This window comes from Amphiura filiformis, chromosome 19 (genome assembly GCF_039555335.1).
Source record: "Amphiura filiformis chromosome 19, Afil_fr2py, whole genome shotgun sequence".
Classification (NCBI taxonomy): Eukaryota; Metazoa; Echinodermata; class Ophiuroidea; order Amphilepidida; family Amphiuridae; genus Amphiura; species Amphiura filiformis.
In genome coordinates, this window is record NC_092646.1 from 48,794 (window position 1) to 75,553 (window position 26,760).

Here is a 26,760-nt window from a genome sequence, read left to right on the forward strand (position 1 = left end):
TCATCAGTATTCGCTGAGGAGGATAAATTTGGTGGAGCTGGTGAGGGGGGTAGCATGGATGGGACGACGACTGTTGGAAGTACAACGGAGGACACGGAGGAAGAGGAGGAGACTGATATGAGAGGTAAATATCATGCAGGGGTGTCAATCCGGGGGGCACTCACTAAAATGGGTGACGGGGATGTGCGGCCATTTTTCAACTCCCTGTCACCCAATGACCCCCTTTTTTTGTTTTAATGAAATCCCTCTCACCCGTTGTTTTCCTGTCACCAAAAGACCCCCTTTTTCAACAATTTTGGAAAAATGGTGGAAAATGACCCTGTTATTTCATTATTTTTCTTCGAATTTTTTGGGTCAAAATATAAAAGTTGACAAAATTTTCTAAATTTTTTCAAAAATTTGAAAATTTTTGACAAAATTTAGAAAATTTTCCCAGTGTCACGGAAAGACCCCCTTTTGGAGGGCCTTTTCACCGAAAGACCCCCCTTTTTGGTGTCTGGGCTCTCACCGAAAGACCCCTAGTTTCGAATTGCTGTCCGCACATCCCCGTCACTTCCAAAGTCGAGTCCCCCACCCGGGTGTCAATCCGTTCTGAAAGGGGTGGGTGTGTGGGTGGGTGAGGCGGGTGTGGAGTGTGTGTCAGGGGCACATTGTGTAAAAATTGAGCGCCGCGATGGAGGCCCAGAGGGAGTTGGAAACGTTTTCAAATTGAAGCTCCAATTGAAGCTATTTGCACATTTTTACCCCATTATTGGTTAACATGGTTAAAGGCCCATTCAGTGATTTGCTTATCCGGACCACGGTAAAAATCATCAAAATTTAGATTTTGGTACCTTTGTCATTGTCATAGATCATGATAGATGTGTTAACATAGCCTGCAAGTGGTTCAGCCGAAAGCCGCGTATTTGTTTAAGACAAATTTACATGATTCTGTAATTTATATATTGACGGTATAATTATGTATTTGAATGTGGCTTCAACTTCGTCAATGCTGTTGTTTTATTTTTGTAAAATTATTTCATTTCAAAAATGCCAATTTCAATTACTTATCCTTTACTTTTAAGGGAAGGGGTATGAACGTTTGGACAGTATTTGTTTTGGGACATTAGAGCACATCAGACATATCGAATTGCATTCTGAATACGAAGAATGTCATTCTGATATCAAATAATTTTGATTTTTGAAATTCGCAATTTAATACACATTTTATGGCAAATCATTAAAATTGATATTTTTGATATTTAACAGTTCTTGAAGTAAACTATATAAATCTGATGATTTATACTTAAAGTGTATGTAGGTGGGATGAAAAGCCGACAATCAATTGCAAAATGTTGACCTTTCGTATTGAAGATATGGATTTTTTTCCCAACACACCAAAAAAAATATGGTCTTTTTGGGAAAAAAATCCATATCTTTAATATGAAAGGTCAAAATTTTCAATTGACCGCCGGCTTTTCCTCCCTGCTACATACACTTTAAGAATATATCATTAAATTTTTATAATTTACTTCGAGGACTGTTACAAATAAAAAATTTGAAAAATATCAATTTTTTATAATTTGTCATAAAATTTGCATTATATTGTGATTTTCAAAAAATGAAAATTATTTGATATCAGAAAGACATGCTTCGTATTCAGAATGCAATTCGATAGGTCTGAGGTGCTCTCATGTCCCACAAAAAATACTGTCGAAACGCAATAAACGCTCATTTTAGATCCCTTAAGGGCTGGGGTATGAACGTTTGGACAGTATTTATTTTGGGACATTAGAGCACATCAGACATATCGAATTGCATTCTGAATATGAAGAATGTCATTCTGATATCAAATAATTTTGATTTTTTGAAATTCGCAATTTAATACAGATTTTATGGCAAATCATTAAAAATTGATATTTTTGATATTTAACAGTACTTGAAGTAAACTTTATAAATCTGATGATTTATACTTAAAGTATATGTAGGTGGGATGAAAAGCCGATGATCAATTGAAAATTTTGACCTTTCGTATTGAAGATATGGAATTTTTTTCCCAAAACACCAAAAAAAATTAGGTCTTTTTGGGAAAAAAATCCATATCTTCAATATGAAAGTCAAAATTTTCAATTGACCGTCGGCTTTTCCTCCTGCTACATACACTTTAAGAATATATCATTAGATTTATATAATTTACTTCGAGGACTGTTATATATCAAAAATTTGAAAATATCAAATTTTATAATTTGTCATAAAATTTGTATTATATTGTGATTTTTAAAAATGAAAATTATTTGATATCAGAAAGACATGCTTCGTATTCAGAATGCAATTCGATAGGTCTGAGGTGCTCTCATATGTCCCACAAAAAATACTGTCGAAACGCAATAAACGCTCATTTTGGATCCCTTAAGCAATTTGTAATGCACACAAGTTGATTGTAGTAGTATAACAATTTTGTGCTTGCTCTAATAAAACAATACGTGCATTAGACTATGCCATAGTCGATTTTTTTTAAATAAATATATGTTATTAATCATGATGAACGCATTCAGTTTAACTCGAAGTTATACTGATATTTATTACATCAAAATACTAGTATAAGATGGTTATGAAAAAGTTTATATAATTATATTTGTGACAGTAAAAGTAAAGTATACGTAGACTTATATTATTGAATGCAACATATCAAAAATGGCATAACTATAATGGCACTTCTTCAATACTGAACAATTCTAATTTTAGAATCTGCCAGTTTATTATTCGCGAAAGCCCAAGTTAAAAATCGACTATGTACTTTGAATTTTACACGGGACTTTGAATGGGCAAAGTCCCTAACACACACACTGTCAATCATACTTGTTTATCAATCCAATTAAACCGCAAGCAAGTACAAGACGCGCTCAGGCTACAGAGAGTTTAATGTTCCCGCCAACACAAAGGGCGGTATAGTTGTGTACCGGTACCATGTAGTTATTAATGGTAATGGCAGGTGCCCGGAGGATTTAAACCAACGAGATCTGGGCGACCAATCACAAGCCAGATCCATTTAAAGATGCATTCCCGGGATGCATTACATCATGGCCAATTTTAGTAGGCCAGCCATACTGCAGTTACTGTCCGTTTTCACAATACACAGTGCTCTCACCATTGACGCGTGACCTCTACAAATTATGTATGTTGGAAGAATGGGCACTTGACTAGTTAACATTACTGTGTGAAAAATAACCAGCCAATATTTAAAGTATTCTCCAAACTTCTAGCAAATATATTTCTCTAACATGACCTAAAATTACAGCTAGGTTAGATGTTCAGAAGGTGTCGCACTTTCGTAGAATATGAGTGAGGGCAAAGCATAGCTAGCTCATAGCTAGCCAACTCCCCGTGTTAATTGAATGGAGATTTGACCGAAAATATTGAGCTATATTGGTAACGGACCGCTCCGTTCTGAAGGATGCCACAAAAAATGGTACAAGCTACATTTAAAGTATTCTATGAAATTCTAGAAAATATAGTTTTGTAACATGTCCTAAATTTTTAGCTAATTTAGGTGTTTGGAGAGGGTCGCACTTTTGTGTTTTAGGAAGGATATGTAAACGACAGATAACACCAAAAATATGAAGAAATTATTTCCAAACCGTGTTAAGTCAACAATCATTATGTTGCTCATTTTCAAGAATGCTGGTTAACAAAAAGCAGGCCATTGTCTCATTTCGTGAACAAAGGTCCACATACCATTGTTTCCTTCCGTTTCCTTTATAATCGGTTACCCAACTGAAGCTATAATATCAGCTTTATTGCGATATCGCACATGTAAAACAGACACATGTGCACAACCAGAGAAGATCCGATTTAATCAGTTGAGCTGTTTCAATGAGTGTTATCTTGGTTTAATAGCTTTTAATGGGGTTTAAGTCCTGCAAAGGTCGAGATGAATTCTACTGTAGACATGACTGCATCATGCAATCCGACAATCTCATCCATAGACAGCCGTGTTAAACATGTTAACCGCAATCCAAAGTCAGTATCCACTTGGGAAGCTAACAAACAGAGGGAGTTCTGTGACTGAAAAGATCAGATGTGAAAATCTATCAATTGTGCAAAGGACGAATCTTTTTGCATTGGAACTATTACACATTAGGGTGCACACAAATACCAATGACAGCAACTTTTTCCTGTACGGGGGGCCAGAAAGTAGCCTCAAAGGGCCCAATGTCCCATAGCTGATTTATTCAGGTGAAGAGAGACATGGATGAATCTTTTTGCATTGGAACTATTACCCATTGGGGTTTACAAAAATACCAATGACAGCAACTTTTTCCTGTACGGGGGCCCAGACAGTAGCCTCAAGGGGCCCAATGTCCCATAACAGGTTATTCAGCTGAAGGGAAAAATGTATGAATCTTTTTGCATTGTAACTATTACACATTGTGGTGCACAAAAATACCAATGACAGACAGCAACGTTTTTCTGTTCTGGGGCCCAGACAGTACCCTCAAAGGGCCCAATGTCCAATAACTGATTTATTCAGCTGAAGAGAGACATGGATGAATCTTTTTGCATTGGAACTATTACCCATTGGGGTTTACAAAAATACCAATGACAGCAACTTTTTCCTGTACGGGGGCCAGAAAGTAGCCTCAAAGGGCCCAATGTCCCATAGCTGATTTATTCAGGTGAAGAGAGACATGGATGAATCTTTTTGCATTGGAACTATTACCCATTGGGGTTTACAAAAATACCAATGACAGCAACTTTTTCCTGTACGGGGGCCCAGACAGTAGCCTCAAGGGGCCCGATGCCCCATAACAGGTTATTCAGCTGAAGGAAGACATGGATAAATCTTTTTGCATTGGAACTATTACACATTGGGGTGCACAAAAATACAAATGACAGCAACTTTTCCTGTACGGGGGCCCAGACAGTAGCCTCAAAGGGCCCGATGCCCCATAACAGGTTATTCAGCTGAAGGGAAAAATGTATGAATCTTTTTGCATTGTAACTATTACACATTGTGGTGCACAAAAATACCAATGACAGACAGCAACGTTTTTCTGTTCTGGGGCCCAGACAGTACCCTCAAAGGGCCCAATGTCCAATAACTGATTTATTCAGCTAAAGAGAGACATGGTTGAATCTTTTTGCATTGGAACTATTACCCATTGGGGTTTACAAAAATACAATGACAGAAACTTTTTCCTGTACATGGGCCCAGACAGTAGCCTGTAACTGGTTATTCAGCTAAAGGAAGACATGCATAAATCTTTTGCATTGGAACTATTACACATTGGGGTGCACAAAAATACCAATGACAGCAAATATTTCGTGTTCGGGGGCCCAGACAGTAGCCTCAAAGGGCCCAATGTCCCATAACTGATTTTTCCAATTTTGTCATCTTCCAAGAGAGAACTACACCAGGAGTGCTTATCTTAAGAAGGGTGAAATTAGACTCCGAAGATGACCGCGCTGGTGATCTACCAATGAACTACCCATTCAGCTGAAGAGACACATGGATGAATCTTTGAATTGTAACTAATACCCATTGGGTATACAAAAATACCAATGACACCAACTTTTCCTGTACGGGGGCAAGACGGTAGCCTCAATGGGCCCGATATCCCATAACTGGTTATTCAGCTGAAGAGACATATGGATGGATCTTGTTGAATTGGAACTATTGTACATTGGGGTCTACAAAAATACCAAGGATAGCAACTTTTTCCTGTACGGGGGCCCAGACAGTAGCCTCAAAGGGTTTGATGTCCCAAACTGGTTATTCAGCCAAATAGACACATGGATGGATCTTTTTGAATTGGAACTATTGCATATTGACAAGTTATGGGACATCGGGCCCTTTGAGGCTTCTGTCTGGGTCCCCGAATAGGAAAAAGTTGCTGTCATTGGTATTTTGGTAAACCCCAATATGCAATAGTTCCAATTCAAAAAGATCTGTGTGTCTCTTTGGCTGAAAAACATTTTTAATGGTTTTTAAATATTAAAGTGAACAATAGCCCATGAAGAGTGACACTATATATGCACTATATAAAAGAAAACCACATTTGCCAATCAGTGGTTCACCGTAGCTTAGGAACAACAAGTGTGAAGGGTAAAGCATCAGACATGTGAAATAAGATCCTTATGCACGCTGCTCTTGAAGGATGGTGCTGCTCCGACTACCCCATCTGGTAGGCTATTACACATTGTGGTGCACAAAAACCAATTATGACAGACATTATTGAATGCTCCTTTGATATCCAGGGCAGTCAGACGCAGGTCGTTGCCTCTGTCCAGGAAGTAGGACCACTCTTGGGTCAGAATGGTAAAGATATCAGTTATATTGTGGTATGGCCTAAATCCAAACTAAATCTGATATCAGTTGGTTTTCAAGGAGGTAATTCTGAAGTTGGTTCTGTACAACAGACTCCTTGCTCTTGCTGATGGTGCAGAGCAGAGGTACATAGATGAATTAGACTTCGCATCTCTTGTAAATAGGGATGAAAAGTGCAGTCTTCCATTGGCTTGGAAAGACTCACTTGGAGAAGCAAAGCTCAAACAGCAGACTGAGTGGTCTTGCCAGTTATGCGCTGTATTCCTTCAGGACGCTTGTAATGATTTCATCAGGACCAGTAGCTATATCTTTTCCTTTGAGCATGTTGCTGAAGCTGAACTTCAGGACCCGGCTTCAGGAGCAGATTTGTCTGTGCGGGGAAGCTAACATTTTATAGCGGCAAAGGTCTGGCAAAATGTTTCAGCTCTGACTTTTGATGTAGTGTAGACTTGACGCCCATTCAGCAGCACTGGTATATCAACTCTGATGGGAATACCAGACAGGGTGTTAGAATTTATGGGCTATCGGGCCCTTTGAGGCTACTGTCTGGGCTCCCGTACAGGAAATTAGTTGCTGGCATTGGTATTTTTGCAAACCCCAATGAGTAGTAGTTCCATTGCAAAAAGATGCATCCATGTGTTTCTTCAGCTGAATAAACCAGTTATGGGACATCAGGCCCTTTGAGGCTACTGTCTGAGCTCCCATACAGGAAGAAGTTGCTGGCATTGGTATTTTTACAAACCCCAATGAGTAATAGTTCCATTGCAAAAAGATGCATCCATGTGTTTCTTCAGCTGAATAAACCAGTTATGGGACATCGGGCCCTTTGAGGCTACTGTCTGAGCTCCCGTACAGGAAGAAGTTGCTGGCATTGGTATTTTTACAAACCCCAATGAGTAATAGTTCCATTGCAAAAAGATGCATCCATGTGTTTCATCAGCTGAGTAACCAGTTACGGGATATCATCGTGGATATCGGGCCCTTTCAGGCTACTGTCTGGGTCCATGTACAGGAAAAAGTGTGTAAACCCCAATCATGCTATTAATTATGGGTAATAGTTCTAAAGATTCATCCATGTCAGTGGCGTACAGTGGCCGCCCCTTCCCCGGGGGCTGAAGAAAAGCCAATTTTGCCGCCCCTTCCTCAACAGCCCGAAAAGGTTACCCCAATTTTTTTTACGGTCGTTTGAAAAACTGAAGAACATAAAAAAAAAAAAAAAAAAAGGGTTTATATAAAGCCCTACCGCCCAAAAGCAACACATTTTGATGTATAGTACAATTTTTTCACTTTTTCCGCCCTTTTTTCTTTACTAATTCTTTTTGCCGCCCCTTCTTCTTCCGCCGCCCCTCTTTTTGCCGCCCCTTCTTCTTCCCGCCGCCCCTTCGATTTTGCCGCCCCCTGCTTTGACCCCGGGGGGCTGGCGCCCCAAAGCCCCCCAAAAAAAAACGCGCATGCATGTGTCTCTTCAGCTGAATAAATCACTTCGGGCCTTTAAGGCAGCTGTCTGGGCCCCCGTACAGGAAAAAGTTGCTGTCATTGGTATTTTTTAGACCTCAATGTGCAATAATTCCAATTCAAAAAGATCCACTCACGTGTCTATGTTTCTTCAGTTGAATAACAAGTTATGGGATATATTGGGCCCTTTCAGGCTATTGTCTGGACCCATGTACAGGAAAAGGTTGCTGTCATTGGTATTTTGTTGACCCCCCTGTGCAAAAGTTCCAATTCAAAAAGATCCACCCACGTGTCTCTTCAGCTGAATAACAAGTTTTGGGATATCGGGCCCCTTGAGGCTACTGTATGGGGGCCCTTACAGGAAAAAGCTGCTGTCCTTTGTATTTTTGTAATCCCCAATGGGCAATAGTTCAAATTCAAAAAGATTCATCCATGTGTCTCTTCAGCTGAATAACCAGTTATGGGTCATCGGGCCCTTTGAAGCTACTGTCTGGTCCCCCGTACAGGAAAAAGTTGCCGTCATGTAGTGTCATTAGTATTTTTGAAATCCCCGATGGGTAATAGTTGCAATGCAAAAAGATTCATCCATTTCTTCCTTCAGCTGAATAACCTGTTATGGGGCATCGGACCCTTTGAGGCTACTGTCTAGACCCCCATACAGGAAACAGTTGCTGTCATTGGTATTTTTGTGTACCCCCAATGTGTAATAGTTCCAATGCAAAAAGATTTATTCATGTCTTCCTTCAGCTGAATAACCTGTTATGGGGCATCGGGCCCCTTGAGGCTACTGTCTGGGCCCCCGTACAGGAAAAAGTTGCTGTCATTGGTATTTTTGTAAACCCCAATGGGTAATAGTTCCAATGCAAAAAGATTCATCCATGTCTCTCTTCAGCTGAATAAATCAGCTATGGGACATTGGGCCCTTTGAGGCTACTGTCTGGGCCCCCGTACAGGAAAAAGTTGCTGTCATTGGTATTTTTGTAAACCCCAATGTGTAATAGTTCCAATGCAAAAAGATTTATCCATGTCTTCCTTCAGCTGAATACCCGGTTATGGGGCATCGGGCCCCTTGAGGCTACTGTCTGGGCCCCCGTACAGGAAAAAGTTGCTGTCATTGGTATTTTTGTGCACCCTAATGTGTAAAAGTTCCAATGCAAAAAGATTCGTCCTTGTCTCTCTTCAGCTGAATAACACCATATGGGCGGGCCCCTTTGGGGCTACTGTCTGGGCCCCCGTACAGGCCAAAATTGCTGTCATTGCTATAGGCATGATAAGTATCCTCCTGGGAGTGATATCCAACAAGTTTTGTCCATGTCTCTCTTGAGCTGAATAAATGCATTTTTGGCCCCCTATTTTGTGACCCCCAGGCTTCCGGTACAGGCTGTGACCCGGCAGCAATATGGAATATTGAATCTTGGGCCTATACTAACATAACCAGGCCATCAAACCTTTTGTCTCTTCTCAGCTGAATGAATTGTCTGGGCTCAACTCAAAAACTGGTCGTATGCACTGCCGCGTGCAAATACAGACAGATACCTCAACTCATTTGTCCCTCAAGCTATGTTTTATCATAACTCCAAGTACCGTCGTTAATTTGTGTTTTCATACCATTTCTAGGGAGTGCCTTTGAATTTCCTTGTGCTTGTAATACCTGTTTTTGTATTATGCTTGTTCTCTCAGAGGCTCCGGAAGATTTGGAATATTTGGGGGGGGGGGCCAAAATTTGTGGCCTTCTCCGAGACGCGAAACGCTGAAGGGGGTGGGTGCGGGAGGCGGAAGCTTTTGAAATGCATACATTTTTACATGAATTGTACCTTAAAATTATGAATTTTACCTTAAAATTATGAATCTGACCCTAAAATTATGAATTTTACCTGAAAATGTATGAATTTGACCCTAAAATTATGAATTTTACCCGAAAATTTATGAATGTTACCCTAAAATTATGAATTTTACCTCAGATTATTGGGGGGGGGGGCTCTAGGGTACTTGCCCCCCAAAAAAAAATTATTGAGGGGCCGCCCCCAGGCCCCAGCGGTTCCGGAGCCACTGTCTCTAATGTATTTTATTATGATCTCATGTGCATGTAATTTCCAGAAATGGATTAGGCTAATAAAGTTTAACATTATAATGTTATCACAACGTTTCGATCAAAACCAAACGCGTTTATAACACGTTTATATATAACGTTTTAAAAACGTGTTTTGTTCTTCAGTTTCTTTTAAAGGCAAATTGCTGCAACTGCATTGCTGCAACTGCATCAGCAATCACGCAAGTTCTCCACATTTTCTTTGCATGGCGTTTTTAAGCATATGGACTTTAATAAATCGTATATATACTTTGAAGTCCAATTAATAACCTCGATTTGCTTTGTACTCGACGTTTCTCATCAATTCCTATTTTACAATATTAGCTACATGTATTTGAATGGGACTTCAACCATGTCAACTTCTTCAATATTGCTGTTTTCTCCCGGGGGGCTCCCACTTTGGAGGTGACGCGTTTGTAGGGCTGTTAAGCCCCCCTTTTCAGCATCTCTGTCACAAGACCCCATATTTTTTACGAACACATGCTCTGTCACCCGAAGACCCCCTATTTTCCCATTTGATCTGTCACCCAAAGACCCTTACAAGTTCAATTTGAACAGCAACTTTAATTTTCCACTGATTTTGTAACGGCGGTAGGCCTACTTATTTTGAAAAATTTGAAGCCATTTAGAACTAGAAATTCGAATTTCGAGGTTTCTGTGGCGCTGTTTCGGCTCTCACCCAAAGTTTCCATATATATAAAAAAGGTCATGTTCTCACCCAATGACCCCATATTTTTTACATTTTGCTCTCACCGATCATGCTCTCACCCAATGACCCCATATACATTTTGCTCTCACCGAATGCCAAAGTGCGAAAGTGCCAGCCCTACACCCATTTCATATTGAAGTGCCCCCGGGTGTTTTCTTCGTTTTTTGCCAATGTTTTCATTTCAAAAATACCAAATGACAATTTGAATGACTTATCCTTCACTTTTAAGCAATTTATTAAGCATTTTAATTTTACATAATATTGTGCTGGAATCACTGAATGGGACTTTAATTTTCTCTACAGGCGGTGGTGGTGCCGGTGGCAAGGAAGAAGAAGAAATGCAAGGAAAAATGACGACTACAGCCGAAAGTGGAATGGGTAAGTTGAGTGGTAAGGGGCGTTGGTGGGGGCGCATTTGACAATGGTGGGGGTGCAGATCATGACAGCTACATCATGGTACAAGAATAATGCACTATCAACACAAATTGCTGCAATAGCAATAAGAAATCTCCGCATTTTTCATGCGGGGTTTGAAGCCATGGCGAGTTTTTCATCAAGTTTTTTTTTTCAAACCTGATTTTCTGCATATTTGTAATGTTTACACATGTCCCAACTTTGAATAAAAAACCCAACAAACAAACACACAAAAAAAACACTTGAATTTTAATGTTTAATGTCCTGATTGCACAGATGGTGCTGGCGGCGGCAAGGAAGAAGAGGAGGAGGAGGAAGAAGAAAGAATGGACGTCACAACAACCGAAAGTGGGGGTAATGGTGGGGGCGCAGGAGACAATGGCGGTGGTGCAGGAGGGGATGACACAGGAGGGGATGACACAGGAGGCGGCGAGGAGACTGGAGGCGGTGAGGAGACTGGAGGCGGCGACGACACAGGAGGCGGCGGCGACACTGGAGGCGGCGGCGACACTGGAGGCGGCGGCGACACTGGAGGCGGCGGCGACACTGGAGGCGTCGACGACACAGGAGGTGACGACACTGGAGGCGGCGACAATGGAGGCGGCGACACTGGAGGCGGCGACACAGGAGGCGGCGACACAGGTGGCGGTGACACAGGTGGCGGCGACACAGGAGGCGGCGGCAATGGAGGTGGGGGTGGAGACACAGGCGGAGGAGGAGGAGGTAGGCCTATAATAAAGTGAAAGCATGGAAGGTATAAAGTTGTTCTATCCGGCCTATAATAGTATGCTCGGCAACAGCTATACCGTGCGAATATTTAAACTATAGAACCGTTTTAAGGAGTGTTCAGAAATACTTTGGTGGGGGGGCTGGAATTTTTTTTTTTTTATGTCGAATTTTTTACCCCCTTCGCGAACCCAAAACTTTTTGACCCTCTCTTAATGGACCTAAAACTTTTTGACTCCCCCTCATATGGGTTCAAAACTATTTTGACCCCCCCATCATAATGTACTATCCTACATCAAATGGCACAGGAAACATATTAATGATACTAAAATTTGTATTCATGTGCAATGAAATTGTACACATGTCATTGATATAGAATATGTGGAATTGAGGAAATGTTTTTAAGTAGCAAGTAAGTATGTTTATGCAACCCAGGATTAATAAATCATAATGATTGGAATCAGTGGTAACCAGGTGGTGGCCGCATTGCATTCAGTAAATTTTCATCGTCAACCGTGAAATTGACATTTTAAAACGCTTGAAATATCACAAATAAATAGGCCTATGTTGATAAATAATAGAAATACAAGCTAAAACCGTTGGGGTTCGATAATGAACCCCACAAAATTAACCGAGTATATTGGAAAATGCCATATACAACTCAACTGATCATACTTTTCCTACATTCGACCTTGCATGATTTTTGAGTTGACACAGTCATGAAAATAACTATAGATACTAGTCTCGGGCCAGACTGTATGTGGCTATCACGAACATACATGTTTGTTAGGAGGATCGACGAGTGTCAGACCGACGCAAACTGGCTGTGTAGGAGACTATATAGATACTTGACAAGACCATTAGTAGCCCAGTTCTGAACCTTTTCGCCAGTAAGTTAACTCAAACCGGCAGTGTATATATCGAAAGCAGTGAAATCGGACATTCCTAAGCGAAGATATTGAGTTCGTAAGTTCTGGTATTACAAAATTGGAAATTGAGATATCGTGGGTAAAAAGCTGAAAAGACAAAAAACCCAACGACAACAACAACAACAACAACAACAAAACAAACAGACCAGAACAATTTGGAGTACATGTAATGAATTAAAAGAGTTGACATGAGATTAGGAGTTAATGTTTTCTGCTGTTTCAGTGTGCATGTTCTCATCGTTGATGGTTTGGTGGACTGTCATGTAGATGTAAGCGTGATCCTAAAAATGCCTTTCACATTGACCAAAACTAATTACAAGACCTCTTCTACATTGAGGCTGGCTTTCCTTTTAAAGGGAATTTTATCATTGATCATTCATAACAATAGGTATCTGATGGATCAGTGAAGATAAGAAGGGTTTATAATATATTAGTAACCTTGATATTATAGTACATCTCGAGGAAAAAGTGCAATGGACATGTTTTCATTTTATGTTTCAAATATCCCGCGCATGAAAATTGAGTATTTAACCCAAAAATGAAAATGGAACAATTTATTGGAAATCTGTTTTAACAGATTTGTTGACATCTTTTTCTGCACTGTATTATACCTAAATTAAGAAATTTGATAAATATTCAAAGAAAATATAGGTCATCCAAAAAATTGTGATTTTTACACATTTTGGGGCAAAAAAGGAAAAATAAGCAAAAATATCAAAATCTGTCTAACAGTTTCATTCATCAAGTCATAACAAACGGCCTACATGCTTAATTTCTAATAAAATATTGAAATTGTGAAAAATATAGGTATTTATTGATTTTCATGTTTTTTCTTGCAAATATGCTAATAATATGCAAATTATGAAATTGCAAAATAACGTTTCTACATAGCATACATCTTTCAAGTATGATGTTCAAAATGACAGACATCAAAAGGAGATTCGATGAAATGTAAAGGTGTAGTAACAATTTTGGCATGGACTGTCTGGTTAGGCAAAGTACGGTAAGTTGAGCTGTACGACCGGGAGGTTTCACAAGTTGCCGGCTCGATCATGTCATCCGCCGCCTGGTGGCAACGGAAGCATTACAATTTAGGTGGGGGTCGGGGGACGAGTATATTTTGTTCTGGTTTTACTGCATGGGACTTTTTGTTGCGGCGAAGCGCGCAAAAATCTTAGACTATCATTTTAGCCCAAAATAGAGGGGCATAGGCAGTTTTCTTGGTGTAGGGGGGGGGGATAAAATTGCGGGGGCACAGATGAAAAAAGAAATTGCAGTTGCAAATACATATACCGGTTTTGTTTTTTAGAGAGACTACATGTATTTGAGCTTCCATAAAAGGCTTTATTGGGACAAAAAGCATGCAAAAATTGTGTTTCGCCCATGATGGGATGAAAATGCCTTTATTGTGACAATGTGCGCACACAGAGTGCAAACATTTTGTATTTTACACTATTTTGGCCCATGATCGGGGTGAATTTGGATGGAAGGGGGCTCCTTGCTCCTTTTCTTTGCCCTCCAGATTTTCTTTTTCATTTTATTGTCAGAGGGGCACTTTTTTCTTTCCTTTTTTGTCAGGGAGCCTGTCTACGCTACTGCCGCCAAATGGTGTGTTTTGCTAATTGAATACATGAATATAAAAGCCACCCAAGTCCATGGGAAGTGATTTTGAGAGAAAAACCTGTGTATCATTTTAATTCCTTCAGTTAGATTTACCTGTTCAATATGATAAGTTTTACGTGCAAATGAGTGGATTAACCTGTATTAGGTATGACGATTAGCATTTCAGGGACTTCGTGGGGTTCATTTTAAATTTTGGACTTGGGTGGTTTTTTTGAATCATATACAAAGACAACAATGTTAGAATGAGATTACCACTAGTAAGATAATACAAAATAAAGCACACAGGTATGTATAATGTTGATAACCATTCTGCCATGTAATATAAACCACACACTTTCCTTTATTAAACCCATTTTTTTCAAAAGTCACTCTCTAGCAATGAATGTGTTACAAGTGGACTTTTATACATACTGGATTTCAATCAATGTGTTACAAGACTCAAATTATGGAATAGGGTGATTCTTTCATACATGCTATTTTTCACATGCTCAATAGACACAGAGGATGAATTTGAGTTGTTCTTTCATACATATGACAGGCCTATGTATAGCAACGATTTCCCATGCTTAACTCAATTTGGCCAAAGTATGGACTTGGGTGGCTTTTGTATTCATATATTCAATTGATGGGCCAGTTCGCGTGATCGCGAAGCGCAAAATGTTGCAATTTTACCCTATTTGGGCCCAAAACATGGTGCTTTTCGATGCATGCTAAAAAAAGTTGCACATGGCAATTATTGCTTTATTTTTACCCCCCCTACGTGCCGAAAAACTTTTTAACCCCCTGTTCATACACCCAAAACTTTTTTAACCCCCCTATTCAGAACTCCTAAAATTTTATGACCCCCTACATATTTTCCAGCCCCCCCACCAGAGTATTTCTGAACACTCCCTAATATTTGAAGATTTCTCGAAAGTTATTAACTGCGTCTGTGCACGTTTTATTTATATCTAATTAAAAATATTAAAAGTAAATATAATTTATCTATGCATCAGACTAACTTTTTTTTTCAAATTTGTTGTTTTCCATTTCCAATTTTGTTTTGATAGGAAAGCCTGAGGTGTCAGGGGAATTGAAATTGCCAGGAACGATCACGCCGGCTTTAATGGATACCAAATCGCCCGAATTCATGGCAAAGAAAAAGGTGATGGAGGATCAAGTAGGTATAACCTATGTATACGGCTAAAATTTGTTATGTCTGAAAAAGGTCAAATTTCACAGTATTTCTGGGCTGCACAGGCTGCTGTGAAAATTTTCGTTGAAGAACAGAAAGTCGCTCCAGAGAACTGAACCGTCACGACATCAGGTGAATGTTGCAACGGAAAACATTACCCACAAACAAACAAAAAAAACCCAAAAAACGACAGGATAATATTTTTTAAATCCATTCCCAAAAATTTATAGTGTTGTATTTTTCTGGAATGGAGTTTATAATGAACTGCTAAATTGTACCATTTTATGTTGATGTAGCATAAATTCTTCCATGTTTTTGTTCAGATAGCGGATGCTTTAAAGGATGAAGAGAACTTTGAATCTGTGAATGTCATAGGGTTCAGGTAAGCGCCATATCTAATTTATTTTCTAAGTTCTTTTGAAAACACATTTAAAGGTCCTAGGCCCGTACGCAGGATTTCATTTGGGGGAGGGTGCTGATTTTTCCAGGGGGCGATTTTGTGAAAAGTGGACTTTTAAATCTTCCCAAAATTTGGACCTTTTCTGTCCAAAAAGCGTAAAAACCTGAGACCAAAATTCAACTGGAAGTCGACCCCTCCCTAATTCATGAAAATCCTCCGGACGATATAAAACCCCCCCAATTTTATGTGGCATAGGAGCGGTGGGGGGGGGTAGACTGTTAGCCTTAGCGTTGGTGCCAGAATCATGATTACTTCAAGAAATGCCCTTAGACTATATGCCATAGTCGAATTTTATTAAAAATATGTTATTATTAGTCATGATGAACTCATTTCGTTGAACTCAAAATTATACTGATGTTTATTAAAATTAAAGTATTCAATAGTAAAATGGTCATAAAGAATTAAGAATATCAGATGATTAGTGACAATAAAAGTAATTGAATGCAACATTATCTTGCATAATTATAATGGCTCACTTTAATACTGAACAATTCTGATTTTGGAATCTACCAGTTTATTGATAGCGAACCACGAAAATCCGACTATGGACTTTGAATTTTAAGCAGAACTTTGCCCCGGGACTTTTCTCTCTAAAAACACACTGTCAAGCATACTTGTTTATCAGTCCATTAACCACAAGTACTAAGCATGGTATAGTACAAGACGCGCTAGATGTTTGATGAGAGATTAACTTTCGCGTCAACACAAAAGCGCCGCAAATACCACAGATAGTTGTGTACGGTGTAGTTAATGGTAGGCCTAATGGCGCGGGCCCGAAGATTTAAACCATAGCGAGATATGGGCGACCAATCACAAGACAGATCCATTTAAAGATGCATTACATCATGGCCAATTTTAGTTAGGCCAGAAATTGTCCTAACTCTCCATAGAGTCCCGTGTTAAAAATCTTCACCGCAAGGCAAAGTCAGTAGTCGACTATGGACTTTGAATTTTAAGCAGAACTTTGCCCCGGGACTTTGCTCTCTAAAAACACACTGTCAAGCATACTTGTTTATCAGTCCATTAACCACAAGTACTAAGCATGGTATAGTACAAGACGCGCTAGATGTTTGATGAGAGATTAACTTTCACACAACACAAAAGCGCCATAAAATACCACAGATAGTTGTGTACGGTGTAGTTAATGGTAATGGCGCGGGCCCGGAAGATTTAAACCATAGCGAGATATGGGCGACCAATCACAAGACAGATCCATTTAAAGATGCATTACATCATGGCCAATTTTAGTTAGGCCAGAAATTGCATAGAGTCCTGTGTTAAAAATCTTCACCGCAAGGCAAAGTCAGTAGTCCACTTGGGAAGCTAACAAACAGAGGGAGTGCAGTGACTGAAAAGATCAGATACAGATGTGAAAATCTATCAGTTGCACACAAATCAATATAAATCAGAGTTTTATGCTTAAATGTAATAGCCAGAGTATGCAAAATGGGCAAGTGGACTACGGAGAGGTCTAGAAATGCCCTGAGTCAACTGCCTTGAGTCCCGGCTTGAGTCTATCAAATTTATAATTTATTAACGTTGCACTGGTCCAACCTTTTTATTCACAGGAGTGGTAGCATCTTTGCCGACTTCACGGTTGTATTCAGTGATATTAGCGACGGCGTTGCTACCAATGCAGGGTTTGATTCAACACTGGACTACTTGTATGACGTTGTAACAACTACATTTGAGAAAGCTGCTGCCAACGGCACTTTGGAAATAGAGTCTTTCGAGATAATTCCAGGTAGGCCTAATTATCAATTATGTCATTATGAGTGCAGACCCGTAAACAGGGGGTGGGGGAGGGGCTCGCATGTGCGACTTTGGGCCTTTTTTGGGTGGGGTGGGGCATATATGTCCATGTTGAGGGTCGCACCCCAACTTAGTCCTCAAAACAGACAAGCAAATGAAAAACTACTTTAAAGCTACATTATATCATTTGCTGAGGACGCCCTCAATATTTGTCAAAATTCTGGGTTTTTTTACCGTATATCATGTATGCCTACTTTATTAAACCAACATACCCTGCAAAAATCAAGATCCTAGGTGCTGTAGTTTTGTCAAAATCCGAGATTTTGAATAAAACGCAGGAACCGTCGTTTTATTATTACGATGGAAATATTAGTCCAACGCATATGTGATGTTCATAACACAGTTTTCTTTCTGCAACCATAATGGGCCGCAATATTGAACCGCATAGTCCAAGGCAAGGTTCATTATTGTTAGGGTTATGGCTCAGTAGGGCCTTAGGGTTAAGGTAAGGGTTAGGGTTTAGGGTTAGGATTAGGGTATACTAGTAATAGTATATTGTATGTATGAAAACTTCCGTAATCAAGAGCTAATAAGTACAATAAACAAACACCTTTTATTTTGGCACGACTCATAGCACAGTGGTGTAGGCATTGGACTATGGATCCATAGATTGTGGTTTCGAACCCCATGCAGGTAAACCGTTGTAGAATTTCAAAACCTAAAAATTATTTGATATCAGGACATTCTTTGTATTCAGAATGCAATTCGATATGTCTGATGTGCTCCAATGTCCCACAATAAATACTGTCCAAACGTTGATACCCCATCCCTTAAGTAAGAGGAAATAATAATGGTAATAAACTTGTGTTATATCCAGCCCCATATACTCTACATGTATGTGTTATCGTTTTGCTGCCCATTATGGTTGCAGAAAGAAATTACGCGCGTGCGGAATGGTGATCTACACAACGAAGGATCGTACCGTAACACAACCGATGGAGTACGTGATACATATAGAGGTTGTGCAATGTGCATATGACGCGTCATACCGTAAATATGGCGGACTACTCAAATGTGTTAAATAAAAGCATGCTTGCAATCTACCATGATAGATCGTCTCACTTACAGTGGCGGCGCCACGGGAGGGGGGACATGAGGGGGCAAATGCCCCCAGTGAGAACTCTTGTCCCCTGTTGCCCCCCAGTAAAACACCCAAATTACGAACATTTCCACTTTTTGCGGCATTTTTTTTTCTTTTTTGCGGTTCAAATCCTTTGTTTGGAGCCAATCGATAAAAGTATGCAGGGTCTCTATTGGCGACATCGGTGCTGTAAATTCCAATTGTCTTTGCTTTGCCTTATAGTTATTCGGCTCAAAATTAAAAGGGGATATATCTGACAGTAAAAGCTAACATTTAATGGCAAACAAATACTAATCTATTTTTGTATGAAAATGTTATAATATGGCTTTAATTAGGCCAAAAAAAAAGAATTGTTGTGTTGCCCTCAACCGTCCGACCCTAAATCCTGAAAAATCAGGGTCGCAATTTTTTGTTTTTGAATGATGATTTTTACAGATTTGTTCAAAAAAATCAATGTTTTTCACTTAAAATTGATATTTTATTGAAAGACTAGTCTTTAGGGGTGGTGCAATAATTATGTGTACCCCCGGGGTGGTGAATTCTCAAAATAGTCTGCCAAAAATCACTTGCCCCCTTTTGGCCGTGCCAAAAAATCGGTGCCCCCCCCCCCTTTTTGATGTGCAAAAAAACCTTTGCCCCCCCCCTTTAGGCATGCCAAAAATCTTTGCCCCCCTTACACATGCAAGATTTTGGGGAACCTGAATTTAAAACCTTAAATTGTCTTATCATATAATGCGAGCGCAGCGAGCAGGAAATTTTGTATATTTGAACGTGTTCTTAATGTTTTCCTACGCCTTTTTAGGGCGTAATATAGAAACGGTGCCCAAAATATCTGTGCCAAAATTGCTTGCCCCCCTTTTCGACCTGCCAAAAAAACTTGCCCCCCCCCCCCCTCCCAAAAAATCCCCCTTTTGGTCCCCCCCCCTATAATTCACCACCCCGGGGGTACACATAATTATTGCACCACCCCTTAATTGATGTCTAACAGGTATCAAGAAGTCAAAATTGACAAATGTCCCCTTGAATTGGAGAAGTATTATTTAATAATTGAAGGGATTTAAAAAAACTGAAGGTTTAAAAAAAAATCCGACCATCCGACCCAACTTTCCCACTTGAGGGCAACACAACATTGTTTTTTTTTTTTTTTATAGCACTACTGCATCTGAATTTTTAATAAGTTCTCCTTTTGTAAAGATGCAAAGGTTACAAAGAAAGAGCCACAACTGCATACATGGAGGAGCGGGGGCCCAAATGGCCAATTTCGTCCCCCACCCCAGCAACTACACCGGGCAACTACATGAGTGCTAGTAAACCGATATACCGTAAAGGTTCGCCTAATGGTGCACTTGGGCTGTCTCCTTGCCTTGGGGTAAATTTCATATGCAAATATAGAGAGCTCCCTCCTCTGAAAGAATTAATGTTACCATGCCCTTATTTGCTGGTGGGAATTTTACTAGAGGGTACTTTTAGGTTGTACCTAAAATTCCATTTATGTGAAGTGAGCCCATAGTGTCATTAGGCGAATCTTTACGGTATTGTAATCGGAACTGGTTTGATGAAAACTTATCAAATTAATTATCGTCTAGGCCATAATGAATAGTCGTGACTCATGATTATGATATAGACATCTTCAAGAATTAAAACAATGCCCAATGCCTTTGAGACATATTCTTCTTTTAATAAAATTATTTTGTTCTTGCAGTTACGACGACGATGGCACCTAGTGCAAAGGTAGGTACATGTAAAGGCTGAGATACAGGGTGTCCCAGAATGATCTGTACCGGGAAAGATGGAATTTTTTAGGTATGAAGGGCATGTTAAATGTTCATATTGTTTTACATTTTAAGTTTTACATATATTTAGCTTTCTCAGATTTTTAGATTTTAAAATTGGACGTTTCTAGTAGAAGTTATAGAAGATTGCGTAAAAATGGTGAATTCTAAGTTTTGACAACGCAACCTATTTTGAAAATCTAACATTACTAACCGTTCAGCACAAAGTTCTTTGGAAAAGTTATGCAGGTATTTTAGTGGTGCCCTGTTCATATATCCACCAAATAGCCGATATCTATCTATTATTTATGACGTTACGAAGCAATCATTACATGGAATTAAGGATTTGCGGCCTAATCCCATTCTCTCTTTGGCAGTAGTTTTAGTTATTGTGGTGTGAGGTCCATGTCATTTGAAATGCTTGCAGAGGTCGAACTGGTTGTGGTACAATAAAGATGGCTCCTCAATTTATTGGGCAGCAGCGTGATTTCTTTCAAAAACTTACTGGCAAACCGGCAGCTATGTTGAGACGCAAAGAAGGTTCATTAGACGATTTCCGCGAGCACGCGTTCCAGTCAAAGGAGCGATAGTGTATAACGTAAAGAAGTTTGACGAGCACAGAACTGTCAGGAATCGGCAGAGTGAAGCTTCAGGTGCTCGTAAGACTGTAAGAACTAGAGCGAACATTGCAGCTGTCTGGCAAGCTTTAAGGCCCAACCCCAACAGTAGTTGTCGTCGAAATGCTGTGCCAAACATCCCACGCTCTTTATTTAATCGTATCATGCCATTTTCAAGGGTATGCGAGTCGTTTGCGCTGATAATGAAAAGCAGTTTTTCATTGATTTTACATTATTGCATGCCACGCCAAAACAAATAAAGGTAGCGTGCTGAAATTAACAGAATAAGTAGGAGACATGTCCAGCATTATAATGCATGTATCAAAAATAGATACACTGCCCGTCTTCTATTTTTAGTTATTTTTGCAAACACGGTACAAATCATTCTGGGACACCCTGTATAGTCTGAAGCATCACACAGTGTCATCGCCCCGATATCTTCATGGCAGAAAATGCCATGGTAGGTTGAATCCACAGCAACGGATGGCCATTGTGTTTAATAGTTTTTAAATGCATAGTGGGCTGAAGGACATCCGACCAAGGCTAATGACATTAGCCTGTGACTGACCTCTGTACGGTCAGCGAGCATTACATTCGCCATTGTCATCTGCTTATAGACTGTCTCTACGATAGTCTCCTACACAGCCACTCGTCGATCCTGTATGTTCGTGATAGCCACATACAGTCTGGCCCGAGACTACCTCCACGAGGTTCTACGCTGCGCTATTTAAAATCTTGAATTTTGGTCACTTTTTCAGCTCAAGACGCAAGCTACTCTCTCAAAGCGCAAACTAACGACTATCATATATGTTCAAAATATATATTCAAGTGCAAGGAACCACATCTGGTTTCTTTATACAAAATCATTTACGGGAGATATTCATCATTTTCCACCCCGGTATCCAAAGATTTATTGTCTGAATATCAATCGTGCATAGCACATTTACGTGTATCGATCCCGTGTATTCATTTCAGTGTCTCTGGTAGTATAATGTAATTATTAACCGGGCGATGTCGGTGTGTGTCGGTGTGCATCAGTTCCGATGGACGTTTGTCTGTGGCCCATTTCTGCTGCGACCACAGATATCAAGTATACACCCAAAGGTTACCGACTCAAATTGTACCATACGCAACACTATAGTAAATCCGCCTTCTTGAGGCACTTTTAAAATGAGCATTTCCTGTATCAGTCACCCAGACTCGAGTCATCATGCAGGGGGCAAGCACATTCATCGCAAGGATGCTTATTGCAAGCATGCAACCCGGGGGGAGCACTCGCATAAATGGTCTGTATGCATGCGTGACACAAAAAAAACAAGTAAAAGGGGGTGTTTTTTTAGGCAAGGCAAGTTACGCGCGTGACGCATTTAGCGTCTAAAAAACACTGATTTTCAAGAATAAGGGTAGTTCCTTTTCAAATTTTTGGTAATTACGAGTCCAAAAAGGTATATATTTTTCATATTTACTAGCCAAAATCTCATTAGGGGTAAATTCTTTATTAAATTACCTTATTAAGGAGCTAAATTTGCTGGTAGGGTAAAACTCGGTTAGGGAGCGTTTCGAAAAATATTTGGTCACACATGCGTACACTATCATACTTGAGTGGCCCCCTGGGCATGCAACAGACCTATTTGCATGCTTGTGCATGCCCGTATTGTTCCAAATAAAACCTAGCGCAAGCTTGCAGAATTGTCTTGCTTGTATATGCAAGCATGCGCAAATGCTTTGCAAGCTTGCAAAAATGCTTGCCATATTCACAAGGGTCACCCTACACTTGGGACACCCTGGTAGAACACTGGGTAAAACATCCATTACCCAACATCGGGTAAGTTTCACCCAATATCAGGTAAGTTTCACCCAATATCAGGTAAGTTTCACCCAATATCGGGTAAGTTTCACCCAACATCGGGTAAATTTCACCCAATATCAGTTAAGTTTCACCCAATATCAGGTAAGTTTCACCCAATATCAGGTAAGTTTCACCCAATATCAGGTAAGTTTCACCCAACATCGGGTAAGTTTCACCCAATATCAGGTAAGTTTCACCCAATATCAGGTAAGTTTCACCCAACATCGGGTAAGTTTCACCCAATATCAGGTAAGTTTCACCCAATATCAGGTAAGTTTCACCCAACATCAGGTAAGTTTCACCCAACATCGGGTAAGTTTCACCCAATATCAGGTAAGTTTCACCCAATATCAGGTAAGTTTCACCCAATATCAGGTAAGTTTCACCCAATATCAGGTAAGTTTCACCCAATATCAGTTAAGTTTCACCCAATATCAGTTAAGTTTCACCCAATATCAGGTAAGTTTCACCCAATATCAGGTAAGTTTCACCCAATATCAGGTAAGTTTCACTCAATATCAGGTAAGTTTCACCCAACATTAGGTAAACTAATGTTGGGTGAAATTTAGCCAATGTTGGGTGAAATTTATCCAATGTTGGGTGAAATTTATCCAATGTTGGGTGAAATTTAGCCAATGTTGGGTGAAATTTAGCCAATGTTGGGTGAAATTTATCCCAATGTTGGGTGAAATTTATCCAATGTTGGGTGAAATTTAGCCAATGTTGGGTGAAATTTATCCAATGTTGGGTGAAATTTAGCCCAATGTTGGGTGAAATTTACCCAATGTTGGGTGAAAACCCAATGTTTTACCCAATGGGCGTTGTTTTACCCAGTGTTCTAACAGACGTGTAAAAGCCATATTTGTACACTTTCTCTGCATCTGGCAAAAGCTCCAATCACAGACCCCTCACTTTTTTTGTGAAATTTCAAGTGCAATCTCATAACATACCCAAATAGTGGAGATGTTGTTTGTTATTTTCCCGGGGTTATTTTCCTCAAGTGTAAAGTTGCAAAGCCAAACATTTTGAGACCATTTTCATTACAAAAATGTCTGTTCTAATCCTGGATCTACTGATGTAGTCCAATATATTTTCTATTTTGAGACCTTTTTGAAACGATTACAAATGTTAATCGGATTTTATTATTTATCACAGGGCCGCATGTGCTTCTTCTGCACAGCGAACGCAAATGATGGAGAGGACCATGTGTGCAATGGTGTTCAGGAGAAAGGGGTTAGCAATGCTGTGGAATGCAGCGCCAATCAAGTATGCTTGGTAAGTTAAATTAAACTCATATGAGCACTTGAGGGGAGGGGGAGGGGGTACTCAAATTTGGTTTTGGTAGGGGTGTGTATTTGAAAGTGGATCCATCAATATACCAATTTTTCAAGAAATTGGGACCCATCGATATACCAAAAGTCAAAATTTTTGGCCAAATTTAACCCAAAATGTCTTAGTTATTTACAAATTTTCCCCCAAATATTGGGAAAATGTCACAAATTTTGGCTATAGTTGGGGCAAAATTGGGCTATTTTCCGGAAAAAAAAAGAAAGAAAAGTTTGAAAAAGGACCCATCCATTTACCAAAATTGACTAAGAAAAAGGGGTCATTGTTATACCTAAAGGCCGAAAATACTACCCATGTTTGTGGCACGTCCCCGCATGGTCATTTGTACTACAAGGAGAACTTTAAAAAAGTGCAATATTTATATGTACACCGGTGAATTCTCAAAATAGTCTGCCAAAAATCGCTTGCCTTTAATATCCAAAATATTTTTCCCCAGTTTTGGTGTGCATACCATCCCCTCATTTTGGCATGCCAAAAGTCTTTGCCCTTACACTTAACACATACAAGAATTAGGGAACAAACCCAAATTGTCTTTATACCATATAATTTGAACGCAGCAAATTTGGCATATTTGAATGTGTTCCTACTGAACGTGTTCCTACACCTTTTTAGAGTGTACCCTTACCAAAGTGAATGCCTTCGCTATGCAGTCACCTATGCAGTTGTACAGGCATTTATTTTATGTTGTTGATTTAGGTAGCTGCCCTAGTCGAAAACATCAAAAAATTACTTACACCACCTTAAGGCCCATTCAGTGATTTGCTCATCCGGATAATCGTAAAAATCATCAAAATTCAGCTTTCGGTACCTTTGTCTTTGTCATAGATATGCTAACATAGCCTGTGAGTGGTTCAGCCAAAAGCTGTGTATTTAAGACAAAATAAGACATTTTACACGAATCTGTAATTTAGATACGGACAATATACCAACATGCATTTTTAAGTTGAAAGGGGCTTCAACTTCGTCAGTACTACTGTTTTTTGCCAAATTTGTCATTTCAAAAATACCAAATGACAACTTGAATGACTTATCCTTCACTTTTAAGCAATTTATGCACAACTTTAATTTTTATACACTTGCGCTGGGATCACTGAATGGGTCTTTATGATCTGTCAAGAATCACCTGTCACCCCTTTCGACCTGCCACAAAATGCTAGCCCCCTTTTGGGCTGCCAAAAACTCTTTCCCCTTTATAATTCACCATGGGGTACACATAATTATTGCACCATCCCTTATGATGAGTTCGTCAGACGGCCAAATCTGAATTCGTCTTTTGGTCAATTCCATGGCCTTGAAATTTTATTCTGAACTTTTATTTTTTCTGAACTTTATTTTTCAGGAGGAATTGCTTACAACTAATGGTTTGTTTGTCAGGGGTACACGGAAGTGTATGATGAATGAAGAATGCATAGGGCCATCACAGAATGATGAACCAACATGCGACGAAGATAGCCAGACAAAATCAAAACTTGCCACCGATGCTGTGATACGGACCACTGCAACATGAAAGAGAACTGGGAGAAAAACGTATCTTCTGCAGTTTTTCCATTTTCACTGGTAATTCTGTCTACAATTGGTATCCTGAGTTGGTTACTGGGTTAATTGTAAAACGAAAAAATTGTTGTGTTGTACTTAAATCCTGAGCACATCAGACATATCGAATTGCATTTTGAATACGAGCCTTACGAGGAATGTCCTGCTAATATCAAATTATTTTGATTTTTTGAAATTCATGATACACATTTTATGGCAAAATGATTAATTTTGTGAAATTTATCAGTAATCAAAGTTGGGATGAAAAGCTGTCCATCAGATGAAAAATTTGACTATTCGTATTGAAGATGACGATTTTGTAGGCCTTTCTGGGGAACTATGTATATCTTTAATATAAAGAGTCACAAATTTTCAGTCGATGATTGGCTTTTCATCCCAGTTACATACACTTTACGTACATATCATTAGATTTATTAATTTTACTTTGTTAAATATCAAACATATCACATATTTAAAAATTTCCAATATACATTATAGCAAATCAAAAAAAAAAATCAAAAATGATTTGATATCATCAGGACATGATTCCTTGTAGAATGCAACTTGATATGTCTGATATGCTCTCAGGTCCCACAAATAACACTGTGCAAACATTGTTGTCCAGATAATGCTTCTTTTATGAGGGGCATTTGTCAATATAGACTACTGGATAATTGTTAGATAATAAATTTAAGACTAGTCTTAAGTGGAAAACATTGAGGCTTTGTAAAAATCATCATTCAAAAAATAAATAAATGAAAAACTGTGCCCTTATTTGTCAGGATTTAGGGTTGGTCGCTGAAGATGATAACACAACTTTTTTTTTTTTTTTAAAAACCCCCAAATCCATAATATTCACCCAA

The 26,760-nt window shown here is 39.4% G+C and overlaps 1 protein-coding gene across 1 annotated transcript; it reads left to right on the forward strand.

Moving 5' to 3' along the window:
• LOC140140751 (uncharacterized) lies at nucleotides 1–26,330 on the forward strand. The gene is made up of 9 exons (XM_072162492.1): nucleotides 1–124; nucleotides 10,864–10,938; nucleotides 11,251–11,697; nucleotides 15,302–15,411; nucleotides 15,750–15,808; nucleotides 17,455–17,630; nucleotides 20,482–20,510; nucleotides 24,173–24,292; nucleotides 25,704–26,330. Exons 1-9 carry the CDS (start codon nucleotides 55–57, stop codon nucleotides 25,869–25,871), a joined length of 1,254 nt encoding a protein of 417 aa, XP_072018593.1. The 5' UTR covers nucleotides 1–54; the 3' UTR covers nucleotides 25,872–26,330.
• Nucleotides 26,331–26,760: the final 430 nt, after the last annotated feature.

What these genes read in the sequence shown, in the direction of transcription:
- LOC140140751 (XM_072162492.1), top strand. Translation starts at nt 55, where the DNA reads ATGGATGGGACGACGACTGTTGGAAGTACAACGGAGGACACGGAGGAA. An exon ending in AAAAGGTGATGGAGGATCAA is followed by an intron (nt 15,412 to 15,749) that starts GTAGGTATAACC and finishes GTTTTTGTTCAG; the next exon opens with ATAGCGGATGCTTTAAAGGA. An exon ending in GTGAATGTCATAGGGTTCAG is followed by an intron (nt 15,809 to 17,454) that starts GTAAGCGCCATA and finishes TTTTATTCACAG; the next exon opens with GAGTGGTAGCATCTTTGCCG.